Consider the following 15,000-nt stretch of genomic DNA (forward strand, 5'->3'; position numbering starts at 1 on the left):
GCTGAAAGAATGAAAACGCCCCACGTCTGTCTTAAGATAAAAAAATTTATTTTACAGTCTTATAAAGCAGCTTTACACGAAGCACAAACGTTGATCCATTTACTTTGTATAGAAACATAGTAGAACCTTTCCCTCTGCAAAAAAGTCACGCCTTGCTGTATATAAAACTAACATGTGCACATTGTGCTTAAACTGCAAAGTCTGTACAGCTTTACAAAGGACCACCCTTCACAAGAGCATCCTGTAAACAAGTTATTGCATATTTAACACATGGTGCGTATCCCACATGTAAAAAGGAAAAAAAAAAAAAAAAAAAGGTAGAAAAAATAAAGTACAGTTACAAGGTGAATGAGAATAGCAGCTTTCAGTGAATGTCTTGCACAATGGCCGAGAAAACAGCACTGCCACACGTGTACAGTTGTGCTTGTGTCACCGGTGTGTGTATACCCACGCGCACGATGCCTCCGGGGAAGCCTATGTACAGGAAGCCTCGTGGAAAGATCGAACAGATCTTAGTCCCTAAGACCTTTGTCAGTTTGAAGGCTGAAAACAAACAAAATCCCCCAACTTAAGTGAATTTGATGAAGTGATGGGCACTGATGTCCAATAATCCTCTTCCACTGCGCAACTCAATTAAAAAGAAGAAGAGGAGAAACCCTGCACGAACAATCTTGGGCTCTCCGGCCTCTGGCCGTGGTCGGTTTAAATCACTCGTGTGCTAAGGCCGAGAAAAACGCGATGGAGATGTTCGGGACAAGGCGGTCTGACAGGACCGACGGCACTGGCACGGCCAGCCTACGCCTCTGAGCTCAGCGCTCCACCAGCAGCAGGGCCGACTCTCACGAAGCACCGAAAGAGCAGCGACACTGCCATTCTCCAACTGGCATTAATTAAAAAAAAAAAAAAGAGGAAATAGTGGCCTCAGTAAGGCACCGATACCATCTCTTGAGCAGGGCCCAAAGAGTCTCGATTCTCCAAATCCAAAACGGGCAAAAGACGCAGGGAGCACACAGGAGAAAGGCGTTTCTGGGTTTGGAGTCAGGACCGGTCGCTCGTAAGGGAAGCACATTTTTCTGGGGTTTGTGTGTGCGCGTGCGTGTATACACATGTACAAAAAAAAAATTCACCTCTGCTACCTTTGGTATTGAAACTCCTCCACTTCTCATAGTGATACGTTCGTAGCATGCGTTCGCAAAGATCAAGTAATTACAGAGTTGTTTCAGACATCTACGAGAAACAGAAAAAGCATCAAAAAATATAGAAAAGAAAAAAAAATAATCAAGATGCTTATTGTCTTTGTGCCCAGCCTTTTTGTGATTTGCATGAACTTTGTCCTCAGTACGAGCATCTTAAGCTTAATCCCTCCTGCACCTACAACATGTTGTAGGATCAGTGGGAGAACTCCAAAGCTAACGCGTGTCGGCACGTCGGGAGCCTTCGAGTCTGCGACTCCTACGGCAAACGCCAGCATGCCTCAACAGAGCCGACAGCCCGCTACTTGCTACGCTACCAAACAAAACACCCCTGACCTAGCAATGCAATCGGTTGGTTTTACTCTTCTGGATCAACCAGGACGCTACACGCCGAGAAGGCAGAAGTGGGTGTGAAGGACAGGAAAAAGAAACCGCTTGGTTCCTTCTGCGTTCCAACCCAAGCGTTTGGGCTCCGCCGCGCGTGTTCAGTTATCGCGCGGGTACCCTCGTTCCCCTGGCAGGGCCGCCAAGGCACAGCACGCCCAAGAGGCCGGTGCTGGAGCTGTAACGGCCCCTTACACAATGAGCGAGACAGCAGGCAGAGGAGAAACTGGGTATTAAAGCACAGGTGGAGCTGGAAAGCCCTCTGGGGTGATTTTAATTTTTAAAATGCTTGATATGCTCAAGCAGGTTAAAAACGAAAATCACTATAGGAAAACCCTAATTAATTCCGATTGGGTTTCCTGCACGCTCCTCAAAATGAGCTCCACATCACACTCAGGAATGCAAGGTAAGTCCAAAGCATGGAGTTGTCAAAGCTTAGAGAAACCTCTCAGATGAAATTAAAAAGAACACAGTACAAAACATCAGGCTCCAGGACAAGAGATTCCACTGCCAGGGAGGAGGTAACCCCAGCAAACCCAACGGGAGATGGCAAATTTGGCTTTATAAAGGGGGGGGCAGCACGGCTGCAGGCTTTGTGGGGTCCGCCAGCCCCACCGGGTTTGTGCTTACGTGATGTGACTTTGCAGCCTGCACGCTGTCTGCGTGTTTTCCATCCGCGTGTCTGCAAAGAAACCATACAGCTCAAGGATCTCCAAACAGAGAATTGGGGAAAAAAAAAAAAGAAAAAAAATAATTAAAAAAAAAAAGTGTATTTTTCACCCCAAGAAAAGATTCCATATTAAAAAAACCCCACCTTTAAAAAGATCCACTGCCTGCTCGCCAGGCTACAAGGAAATGCACATTGACGGCGTTACACCACAGGAGCTGTTACGCTGCTCCAACACACACACACGTAACTCCATCTGAAAAGAGGCCACAGAGTGGACTTTTCAGGCAAGTGCTGGGCTTTAGAGACCTGTATGGCTTCTGCAAATATTTTCCTACAAAAAGGAAAAAAAGGAAAAAAAAAAAAACAACAACCAAAGAATGTCCCCAACCTCAGGAGCACAAAGGGGTGCAGATGTCTTCGCTGTGGAGCACTAAGGACAGCTGACGTTCCCAAATCCTGCCCGTCAGACCTAACTCTTTTCCCACTGGAATGCAATGATTTCAGGAGATCAGTTTTAAGGATCACTTCTTCGAAACGGTCAGTAAAAAAATTCAGGAAGCAACCTTTGAGAGCGTACCTCTGCGTGGCAGTGGGACCGAGGGGTTTGGTTGTAAGCTCTAGTTGTGCTTGGCCCGGCCGCCTCGCAGGTAGCTCTTCCACCTCTTGACGAACTCTTTGAAGATGGGCGACTCGTCTATGGTGCTGAGGAGCTGGAGCTGGTTGATGTGGGTGGTGTGATAGTCCCACCGGGCCAGGTTCGGAGCGGTGCCCAGCATGAAGTGCCGAAGGTCGTAGATGGTCCCTGAGCCGGTGTCGTAGAGGGGAAGCATGGCCTTCAGGGAATCCATGCCCCGCTCGTAGAGGACCCGCGCCTCCTTCCCCAGCTTCTCCCCGGCCGTTTCTTTTAAGTCATATAGCCCGATTAAGGAGTACATGAAGCCGTTGAGCACGAAGGAGCTGGGCGAGGTGGGGTACTCCTCGTACCAGTCGTGCCGGTTCATGAAGACGGCTTTCACCCCGCGCTGCTCCGACGGCAGCTTGTAGGGCGCCGTCGCCCGCAGAGCCGAGCTGAGGAACGCGTGGTCCTTCGTCAGCAGGTAGGCCCGCACCAGCGTCGAGATGGCCTGTCCTTGCGCCATGGCCGAGTACCAGCCCGGGTCCAAGGACTTAAACCCTTCCCCCAGCTTCCTCGTCACCATGATGGGCCAGCCGCCCCTCTCGTCCTGGTTCCTCACCAGCCAGTTGCTTGCGGCAAAAAAAGCCGCCATGTGAGCGGTGGCCGAGATGGTGACGTTATCGAGGAAGCCTCTGCCCTTCGCCACCAGCCTCACCACTCTCTTGGGCATGATTTTGGTCTGCTTCACGGCTTTCGTGTTGGAGAGGCCGACGCCTTTCCGCAGGTCGGTCACCAGGTCTCTGGTGAGGGTGCTCCAGCTAGTCCTGGGACCGATGCCGTAGTAGATGTCTCGGTCCTTAAACGCGATGAGCTGGGTGTTGGAGACGTAGTGGACAGTGAAGAGCTGGTTCTTCTCCGTCGTCTCAAGAACTACGGAAATGCTCCCGTTTGTTACAAATTTGAGATCAAAAGAAATAATAAAATCTCGGGTGTTCCCAAGCTGCAGAGATACCCCCTCGGTGTTTTCTGCAAAACAATCAGAAAAGCCTCATTCAGTGGCAAAGCACTCATTTCTCTCAAACATTTACGCTGTGAAGTGCAGTTCCAGAGGTAAGCCCTCTGACAGGCAGGATCCAAAAGCTTTTAGGGGAGCCCATCAATAATTCACTCACTCTTTCTGCGCGCTATCATATATTATTTAATTAAGGATAAAAGTAAACCCGTAAGCGAAGGCCAACTCCCGCAGCACCGGGGAGAACTCGTTTGCGTCTCACATTAAGACGCCGCAGCACTTTGCTGCGAAGCAGAAGTGCCAGCGGCTCGATCGATGGCTTTATCAGACGCTGCTGGTACCGGATCGATGGGGGAGTGCAAGGGGCACCAGCAGGATCTGGGTAAGGAAAGGGCCACCGACGCGGGGGTCGCACGCTGCCTGCGGGCAGGGCGGGGGACAGGCAGAGCCGGACTTTTCCTACAGGACGGGGCACAGCAGCCCAGCTGCAGGAACGTAGATGCTGCGTGATCTTCCTTTTCTGGAACTCAAAACACAGGCCAACAACCACCCTTCGGTTCCAGACGGAACATTGCACTTGGCAAGAGAGACACCAAAACCATGGTGCCGCTGGAGCAGCCGTGTTTCTGCCTAAAGCTCTGCTTTCAGCTAAAAAAAAAGCTGGGAGCGCTGAGAAGCAGGGAGTTAGGAGCCCTCTGGGACCAATATTTAAATCTGGGACTTTTTTCTTTCCCAACCTGACAGTTCCAAAAACCAGAGCGCTGATTAGTTTAATGGGGGAAAAAAGACAAGAATATAGAAAGACCAATGTGTTAAAGTAGTTATTAACCTCTGCATCGGCAAAACTCAGCTTAATTTAAAAATAAATAAATAAATAAATAAAGCTCCTAGGCAATGCCACAGCAAAACCCAGTGTTCTCTTGCAGGCTTAGATTCTAAAATGTAAAAATCAACTTCTCCCCAAAAAACCTACACCAGAAGATCAAAGGGCTAATTAGTTTGTAAGGCTGTGTGCAAATCCCGTAGCTTTGAAGGCACAGAGGGATGATAAACACTTAAAGACAGTCACCTTAAATTAACGGCTTTCCACAGAATAAAATTCTCCTGCGCGAGGCAAACGCTTGCCCTCTGCTAGTTCTCAAAGCGTGAAGCACCCTGCAAATGTTTTTATGTGCAACCGCCCAGTTACGGTCAAGCTTTCCCTGCGCAGCAGAGGCTTCTCCCCATCTCCCAAACTCATCCCGGCGTTTTGCAACGCCTTGCGTTGGAAGATGCCATTGCACAGTTATTCCAGCTGAACGTCGTGGTTTCCAGTCTCACAGAGTAAAAGCTTCACTCCTTTGAGTTCTGGAGATCAGCGTCTGCTTCAGGAGAAGCCGCCGAGCGCCTTGTTGCACAGCATTTCGCTCCTACGAAAAACCCAATTAAAAAACCTCGCTCGCAATTCCCATCAAGTAAGTTTTATGGTTCCTTGTAAATAAAAGCTTGTGTGATAACGAAGTGAACTATAATAGAGGGGAAAAAAAAAAAAAGAGTATTAAGAAGCGAGGGAGAACTGAAGGCTGCCTGTTGTGCGCACTGCCTTCAGCGCCTATAAATCCATTACTTAAGGCCATCTGAGAGGAGTGGATGCACACCGCGGCCTTCGAGCCCCGCAGATTACTCTACCATCAATAAAGGATGAGGAAAGCATACAGAACAGATCTTTTAGCCTTTCCTCTCCCCATATTTATCTACTACAAAGACACAAGAGCGTTCGACATTTTTTTCCCTGGAGACCTAGGCCTAAGGTGCCAACTGAAAATTACTTCATTGTCTTTTTAAGTAATGGACTCATTAATTCTAATGGGTATTGATTGAGGAAAAATACATTAGGTCCTTATTAACGAGCCTGTCCTCGCACAAAGGGAACTCTTGCATGAAATAATGAATTTCCCTGCTAAGTACAAAACAGAACACGGTACGTTGAGGAGACGGCCACAAAACACATCTTGCACATCTGGTGGTGAAGGAGGGCGCCCGTACGCAGCCCCAGCTCTTCACCCTCCTCCCCAGCTTCCCTGTAAATATCTACAGAGGCAGCCCCCTCTTGCTGCCTTGCTTAAGGCAACTTGGGTTAACCAGAACGGAGATCTCGCATTTTGCAAAAACAGTTGCATCCCAGTGAAGAGAGATCCTGGGTCTGACCAGAGCACAGCACGTGCTACGCTTGCTCCAGGCTGAAAATAGACCTTATCCGTCATCTGTCAACATCTGCTTATCACACGTCAGCGCTATTTCCCAGGCTGCACAACTGCTTCCATCTTTTCTTTTTTTTTTTCGCTTCTATTTCGAGACAGATGCTGAAGGACTCAGGAAACGTGACTGTAGCTTCTCCTTGCCCTCCATGCGTGCACCCATTCCTTTTTTGACTAGAACCATGTTGAAAAAGCAGTGGTGGAAAGAAAATAGAAGAAAAACTCCAGAGGTACAGAAATGAGATGACATTCTCAGATGAGATCTTAAGGATGGGAAGTCAGGAAGGATAAATGAACACATTCATCCCAGCAAGTTACAGCTCCCCTGGTCCCACCTGTGCAGATCAGCTGCCACGCGTTCAGGATAACCCACCTGGAGCAACAAACTGTTTGACGCTGGTGAACTTGGCTTTCTCAGGAACGGTGGACAGAGAGCAGCCTTTCGGCACCGTCCAGTCCGCGGACCGGCCGGCTTTGTCCTTCTCTTCGGCCGTTTCGTACACCTCGACGTGAGGCGGCTTCTCCGTCAGGTTTTTGCTGTAGTGACTCAGCCCGTACTGGGCAATCTGGATGGGGTAGAAATAGCCTTGAGGTCCCCACTGCGTGGATAACGGCACGCCTGCAAGAGACAGGAAGAAAACGAGTATTTTATCAGCACGTTTTCAAAAACCAGTGTCTGCGGCCCTGCACGCTCCTCCTCCTTACCCCATCGCTCCTTTACTTCTGGCAAAGGACATTTCTAGGCTTCACCGTTAGCTAGAGTCGAGGAAAGTCCTGTCCAGGGGGTGAATTGCTCCCACTTACACAGATCTGTGACTACTCAAAACTAAGTAGATTTGAGTGGCAGAGAAGTCCTTCTTGCGGTCTTCCAGATATTCTCATTTAATTGGTGACTGAAGCATCGTACTTCTGTTAAAATAACATTTAAAATGCCCTAACAGATTTTCCCCCCTACCCCAGGGACCAGTAAATCTCCAAATGATGTTACATCTAACACAATCCCTTTAACGCCACATAAATCTTTGCAAATTAAGTGTATGTGTTATTACTAGATTCCGTTAAGAGTTATTTGATGCTAAAAGAACAATTTACCCGGCATCCACAAATCTGCTCCAATTACCCTGGCTCCCCTAAGAGCATTACGAGCGACGCCTGCAGCATCCAGCCAGGCTCTCCACGCAATACCTGCAGAACGTGCCTCAGTCCTTCCACCCACAGCCATCCCTCGTCTTCAGAGCCACTGCTCCAGCCCTGGGATGAACACTCCACACGTGACTCCCTGTCCCCAAAGCTGGTAGCCTCACAGGAGAGCACACTTCTCTTAATTTAAGGTGATTTTAGATTTAAAAGCCTGCACCGAGCAGAAGCAGCCCCTGGAGCGCCACCTCTTTAGAGGATTCAGAGCAGGAAGATCACAGAGAACATCTGTAGCCCGATGCACTGTATTTCACATGCGAAACCCATGGAATGAGCTCAGACAGTGTCACGTAGCCAAGCTCAATATAAAACTTCCACCCTCCGTTACGGCTGGTAGCAGAGACGTGCCGGCAGAAAACCCTGCCGAGCTCCGGGCTCTCCTCTGCCTGCCCTTCACCGGCACCCGGGAGCCGCAGCCTCGGGTTCTGGGGCCATAAAATGCCTACGGCATCCCCGGCTGCGTGGGGAAGGGGAACAAAGGAGACTTATTTATACACATATATCCCTAAGCGAGCAAACACCCGATACTCAGATACGGATCAAACCAGGATTCTCCTAAAGCCCTGAATTTTACTTGGAACAAATTCCCAACCCCTACCTATCGATCCAAACCGGGACTATATCCCTGTGACCCTCCTGTAGGGAACCAAGGATATTCAGGACCGTAAACCTTCGCATGCGCGTAAGAAAAGAGAAAGGAAGATGAAAATAAACAAGTTGGCATTTGCACCGCTTTCCCCTTGGCAATGTCAAGCTCAGAAACCAATTTCTTCTGAAATGCGGTACAATGAAAAGATTACTTAAAGTAAATGCAAAAAGATACATTTTCATACCTATTTTGGTGCTTTGTGTTCCTAATAAATATTACTGACGGAGATGTGATGGCTTACTGCTGCCTAAAGAGAAAACCATCATGGGGAACATTTAAATATCACGGATTAGCTCTGCTCCTGGAAGCCAGTTCACTTATTAATGCTAAACATTTTCGGTTAAGGGCGCACTCATCGAGACTGAAAGATGCAAAACAAGAAATCTGCTATAAAAGCTTGACTTGAAATTTATACAAGATGACAAGATTAAATTCTCCAGGTCACAGGACATAACAACACATTAACCTTGCAGAAAGAGAGAAGGTGAAAATATAACATGAGGGGTTTTCATCACGCAGTAACATGAGGATCTCTAGGGCTGGAACGATGCAAGGCAAGGGCTTAAAACTGTCCGGGAAGGTGTTTTAATATTAAAACACCTTCCCTACAAAACAACAACTATTTCTCTTCTCCAGCCTGTTTGCTGGATGCCAATGACTTTTGCCTTTACAAAACCCACGCTGCAGAAAAGCGAGGTTTCTGGATAAATAACCACGTGGTTGAGCGTTAAACTCGACCTACGAGTCTAGGCCTACGCAGAGAGCAGCTACGCACAGCGCCTCGCATCCCCAGCGCATGCATCTGGCAGGGCAAGAGGCTGAATCCCTCCTGGTTCGCAACCAGTTCTTACCCAATGTCAGCTTTTTGCTGGAAAACATCACAAGAACCACGGAGTCAAGTGGCACGGGGCACCCCAGGCATCTCCCACATTTCATACAAAAATTGGGGGGCTCCAAGACCTAGGCCCAAGCCCACCCCTCAAGGCCAAAAGCAGCTCCCACAGGAGCTGTATTTAACCAGCAACGAGTGCAGCAGCGGGACAGGAAAGCCGCCGCCTCAGCCTCGCGCAGCGGATGCAATCCCTGAGCAGGGCAGCGCTCACACGTAGTGGACGTGCAGCGACCAGGGTGCGTTTGCACCTTTGGGAGAGCCCTGAGTTTCAGAGCCCTGCTTCCCTTCCTTGGCAGATGCAACGAGGATAAGAGTTTAAAAAAAAAAAGTGAGAGTACCCTTAAAAAAAAAAAACCCCAAGCAACTGACACTCTGCGCCACTGTTCATATGAATCCCTTACAGACAACTAACAGCACGACATGCCAGCTTTCTGCACTGACCGTACCATGGGAAGAGCTCACATCAGAGCAGAGCATCACCGATCGCCGAGATGCACGAAAATTCATGTATTTTATTCCTTAAACGAAAGTTGGTCTTTAATTTATGAGGGGGTCACAGTGTCACATTCCATAATAGTTTTATAAAGTCATTAATTTTTTAATATGAAGCTCGACAAGCATTTTCTGCGATCAAATCTTTGCCGAGATGCGGGAAGCCCTTCCGTCCTAATTACTGATTGCACGGTTTAGCCAAAGCGCAAAGTGGAGAGGTTTTACCGTGTATTAATTTCATCCAGGGATGTTTCCCTGGCTGGAGAGCTTTTTGACCCTTCAGCAGCTCTCCAAAGCCTCCTCGCCCTGCTGCGGGCAGCAGCATCTTTCGCAGGCTGAGCAAAGCCCTCCCCGGTTGCTCTGGAGCGGCGCAGCGCGGAAGGTTCGCCCGCTGTTACCTCCAGCTCTGCCCCAGCCATGCCAGGAGACAGGATATCGTTAAACCCGGAGCCAAATATCGGATATTAACGGCCCGTGAGCAGCTGGCTGTTCCACAGGAGCCGGCAGCGCCGTTTGGCTCAGCGTGTGGGGCTGTATCCGTGCCCGCAGGGAAGCAGGAGCCTCCTCAGGAAGCAGGACCAAGGATTTTTTACTTTATTTCAGATTTTAAAATAATCGTGGCTCCCTGACAGATATGACAAGCGTCAACAACACCACCAAAATCTGACAGCAGCACTGTAAGAGAAGCATCCCAGCACCTTTGGAGTTTACTGCAACCAATTCTATAGTGATAGAATTTTGGGGTTGGAAGGGACCTTTAACGCCACCTAGTCCAACCCCAGGATGCAGGACGGGAGCTGGGAAATTTTAGCACAAAGCAGAGACCGCGCACGATTTCTCAAAGTTCTTTTTTATCGAGACTATCAGGACAAAATGAAGATCACTCTGCATCTCAAATGACAGCAGCAAATTTTAAGCATTTAAACTATTAAAAATAAAATAAAATACTCGTCACAAACCTTCAACACCACTTATGCACTTGACTCTGTCTCGAACCTCTACGTTGTAGCCCTCAAAGGACATGAAGACCCCGTCGGGGTGGTAAGGTGCTCGCTGTGTGTATACTTTGGAGTAGCTATGAGAGAATTCAAACCTGTCATAACCATCGTACTGAGCAATTTTCCCATAAACCTCAAAGTATTTCTCTACCCAGCTGAACGGCAGGAAGACCTCGTTGCCTTCCCTCCTCCCTTTAACGGTGTGCTCGTCATTGATCAGACAGTCAATCTCCTCGTACTTCAGCCCCGGGGCTTTGTTGGCGTTGAAGCCTCCGGCAACGGGGGGAGCTTTTTGCTGCTCCTGGGGTGATGCCTCCTCGCTCTGCTGCCGGGCCGGGTCGCTCTCGGAGGCGGCGGCGGCGGCAGCAGCTCGGCGTTCGGGGCCGGCGAGGCTGCGGGGGAACGGGCCGGCTCTGTCGGAGGAGCATCGGTTCCAGAGCAGCACCGTCACCAGGGTGAAGAGGGCGCAGATGATGATCAGAGTCTTGTAGTTGACCCGAGCTGCCAAGCAACGCATATTCACACCATACCTGGAAAACAGAGAGAGGAGAGCTTGTCAAGCGGCGGCGCCTAAAGCCGTCGGTCCTGCTGATTGGGAGCCTCGGTAGCGCCTGTCCGGTGGGAGCATCGCCACGTGCACACCACGATGGTGCTTGGTGGGAAGCTGGGACACCTAGAAGAGAATTTGGGTTTTTCCAGCTCTCCGTACACAACGAGATCAAACGTACCAAGTCACAATTCACCTCCCGGCTGCAACAACAGATTGTATCAGGATGCAAAGAAACGGCAGCGATCACAGGGAAACCGCTTCTAAATAAAAAGCTCGAAGTTAATGAGATGCTCAGCAACCACCGGGAGGAGGAGAAATTCTCAACAGAATAGAACCGCCACCTCCCCAGCACCACGAAAGAGGGATTTCCAACAAAACAGCCTTACAAACAAAAGCAGAGGCCTAGAAATACCTTAGTTCACACAGCTGAAATGGCTGAGATATCTGCACAAAAACAGATGGCTGGCTTGGGACTTTTTTAAAGCACAAACTGTAAACATTTGCTGAGATGAAAACTCAACATTCAAGGCTGGATCGATTCTTGACCTTACCGCACCTCAAATGGGCTTTTAGAACAGTAACGCGTGCGCGCTGGTACGGTACCGGAGGACGGGGACGGTGCCAGCGGCCAGGAGCCTCCAGCAGTGGCGAAGGAGGGACTGGGAAGGGACAGAGCTGCCCCGGGACAGGGCCTCCACGGACGTGCTGGGGGCTCATGTGTCCTGCTCCCCCAGGAGAAGGCAAAAACTATGTAAACCCTCTCTTGGGATTTTCTTTTTTTTTTTTTTCCTGCAGGATAAACCGCATGAAGCGTGCTCCAATGCCACTGTTACAACCCTGGAAAGGAGAAGGCCGAGCAGCACGGAAATAAATCCAGAAGCTGAAGTAATTTAAGCATGTCTGCTCAGAGGACCCTGCTTTTGCTGAGGAATGAAGTCCTTCAAACAAACGACACGTGCATTTTTCAAAGGCACAGGAATATTTAAGATACACTTCATAAAACCCTGATTAAACAGAAGTTTAATTTCACCTCCCCAGTAAGCCGCAGTTTCAGAGCCGCCGAGTCCGGTTTTAGACCGGTTGCTTAATTGCCGCCCCATCTGCCAGGCCGGGGGCTTGCGCAGCCCCCCGTGTGCCGGGCGCTCGGATCCGGCCGGCGTCGAAAGGGCTGCGGATACCGCAGGTGTCCTGCGGATCGGCGGGAGCTACCCACAGCGAAATGAAAAGGAGCGTCACCTCGCGTTCCGCCTCCCTCTTTTAAATGGGAATAATCAATTATCTCTCACCAGCTTTATGCTGCCGTACTGTAAGCACCATCTGGTCATTTAAAACTGGACTTTAAAAGATAAGTGTCTTATTTTCTGAAAGCCCAGTTTACTGCAAGCTTTTAGAGAACATAAATTTATATATAATTGTATTTTTATGGAAATGCTAGCATAAGAATAAATCCAATTTTCTGCATCAGCAGATAATTTTTAGCGATGATGCTTTCAGGATGACCTCAACAAATACGCTCTGGCTCTTTTTACACAAAGGGATAATTCACTTTTAAACAGGGAACGACATTTCTGACACACTTCACCCCTACCTATAAAACTCCAAATTAATTAAGCCATCTGGATTAGCAGGGGACGGGGGGAGCGGGAAGGGGAAACGCCATCACCGCACGTTTTACACCCCTGTTACTCCAGTTTTAACCAGACTCCACAGCTGCGAGAAGGTCCTGGCTATTTTTCTACACAGCTTGTATTTCCTTCGGGTTCTGCTGCCACGGACGGCAGAGAACGCGGAGCGGCGGAAAGCGTTTCCGGTGCTCGCCGTGCAGCTCCAGGGAAGAGCAGGAGATGCCGCAGGTGGAGTCCAGCCGCATCCCCGGCTTCCCGGCAATGGTGCTGAAATATTCAGTTTTTATGAACTATAAATGAACTGAAGAGGATTCAGAAAGAAAAGTGGAGTATTTTCAGAGAATCACCACATTAAGTCTCACCAGTCACTGAAAATACAGAAATATGAGTGCAGCAGAGAGCCTTATTAGGTGTTAAATGGAGAGATGGATTTGTATTCAACTGCAGGAAAATAAGAATTCAGCATTTCACCAGTAGAAAGAGGTAATTTAAACCCACAAAGGGACTGTGCTAAATTGGTTTATTCCCTGGCTGCCCTCATGAAAAGGAATTCATCATACCACACTTAAAAGATTTAAGGAGTGCAAGCCGGGAAAGCACTTTAAGGAATGGAGTAACGGATCCACGAGAGCCGCGTTTGCTTGCTCCTCACTTTGCGGGACGGCGTGCCTCGCCACGCGCGCAAACACCTCGCTGTTTGTCAGAAAAGTCCATCCTTATCCGCAGAGGAATACGGGAGCTACAGGTTTTAAAGGGCAAATACTTCCCAGAAGTCTGGCTGAAATTCCTGCAAGCTGTAGAAACGGCTGCGGCGGAGCGACGCGCTGTTGTTATTTACAGCTGGGGCCGACACCCGCACCACGGGTTACGCTTACATAGCCGCTGTACAAATCACTATATAAGTTCTAATTAAAATGCAATGAAACAGTGCTTCTTGCAGAGTGAATGGCCGGTTTCCAGTGCATCCCAAAACAGGGATGCAATCGGAGAGACTCCTTTTGCCAATGAAGTGAGGCGTCAAGGCTTCTGAGACACTGCTTTTAACATAAAGAACAACTGGGTGAAATAAAAATAAAATCCTGATACCGCTGCTTTATTAATGACGCCTGGAACAAGGACAAATCTCAGCATTCTGTGCTGTGAATCACGAACCCGCAGTCCCAGCTGGGTATCCAAGAATGACAGATTCTGTCCTGGCACTCAGTTCTTACATAAACCCAAGTTATTCACATCCTAAAAATATATATCTCTCTCTCTCTTTTAGGAAGTCCCTTGTAAGACAGGGTTTTTTGACCCGCAGAACTGCGCTGAATATAAAAAAAAATAAGAATTTCTCTGAAGTCCAGACTACTGCCAGGTTTCTGTGTACTCAAGGAGAAAATCATATATATATATATATACACACACACTCTTTTTCAGCGAGCAATGACTGGACCATTCCCTTTTGATCAACGCCAGCATCAGCCCAAACGCCAGTTCCCCAGTTCGTCACTCCTCTCCCTCCCAGGTGCAGGAATTAACAGGAGAGCTACCATGATATTGAGCATTTCTTTGGGTCCCAAAAACCATTACGATATAACTATTCCGATAATCCGATCCACCTTCTTCAAAAGCTCTCAGTGGGAGTTACACAGGAGTGTTAATATGGAAGTGGTAAATTCCAGCAGATGCTGTGTCACACCCGCCTCTGTTAGAGATAAATCTTCCATGGCAGCAAATGAGCAGATTGATACAACACTGCCAGGCACGGACGTGTCCGCTGAATCCTTCTGACTTTTCTGTAGCGCTGTCTATGCTCACGCTACCTGCGTGCACCAAAGATCCTGAGCCAAACCTCATTTGAACTGAACGTCAGAGCCTTTTCTTGAACTCACCTGACCACTGACATTTCATTAACTTCTGTCCTTTAGGTTTATTTTTTTAACAGTTTATATTATCGACGTTAAATTACCCTTTGGCATTATAAAATATCGCATTTTATATAATGCAACAACAATTATATCTACTGTCAAAAATCAGTAAGAGGACTCCTTTTTGAAAATCCTGAGCCGAGAGCGCAAAATTTCAAGCACAGGAAGACGCCTCTCCTCCACCATTGTATGCTCTACATAAAACACCAAACATCCAGGAGACAGGACAGCCCTTGTATCAAAAGGAAAGGCAAAAAGAAGAATAAAAATCTAGAAACAGAAGAACAGTAACTTCTCTATAAACCCCACAAAAAGGTGAAGCAGAGAAACTGAGGTTCCTCCGAAAAGCAAGATCCCTGCTGCTTCTGGGCAACTTGTGAGGTTTTTATTGAAGGGCTTTTTCCTGAAAGACCAGCCGTTCCTGATTTCAGCTGTTTTAACAGGTCTCTGCTTGCATGCTGTCCTCCCGGCCCCAAATGTCGTGCTGCTGTTGGATCCTCCTCATTGGTACCTGACTTCAGCGTGAGCAGGAACAGGCTCGTTTCCCTGCGCTCCTTCACAGGCGCAGGGGAGAT

The 15,000-nt window shown here is 48.4% G+C and overlaps 1 protein-coding gene across 7 annotated transcripts in view; it reads right to left on the reverse strand.

Moving 5' to 3' along the window:
* Positions 1-25: 25 nt before the first annotated feature.
* Positions 26-15,000, reverse strand: part of GLCE (glucuronic acid epimerase) — a 52,573-nt gene continuing 37,598 nt past the window's right edge. For 5 of the 7 annotated variants that reach the window (XM_086757209.1, XM_086757210.1, XM_086757211.1 and 2 more), the window contains 3 exons: positions 10,302-10,870; positions 6,486-6,731; positions 26-3,889 (listed from right to left, as the gene is read on the reverse strand). In XM_086757209.1, the coding sequence (XP_086613335.1) occupies positions 2,865-3,889; positions 6,486-6,731; positions 10,302-10,857 (1,827 nt within the window). In that variant the 5' untranslated portion in view covers positions 10,858-10,870 and the 3' untranslated portion in view covers positions 26-2,864. Of the gene's footprint in view, positions 3,890-6,485; positions 6,732-10,301; positions 10,871-11,068; positions 11,151-11,493; positions 12,292-15,000 lie in introns of those variants that run through there. The other 2 variants (XM_086757212.1, XM_086757208.1) reach the window with 2 other exon arrangements.

Source organism: Chlamydotis macqueenii, chromosome 12 (assembly GCF_036417535.1).
Source record: "Chlamydotis macqueenii isolate bChlMac1 chromosome 12, bChlMac1.mat, whole genome shotgun sequence".
In the NCBI taxonomy this organism is placed as follows: Eukaryota; Metazoa; Chordata; class Aves; order Otidiformes; family Otididae; genus Chlamydotis; species Chlamydotis macqueenii.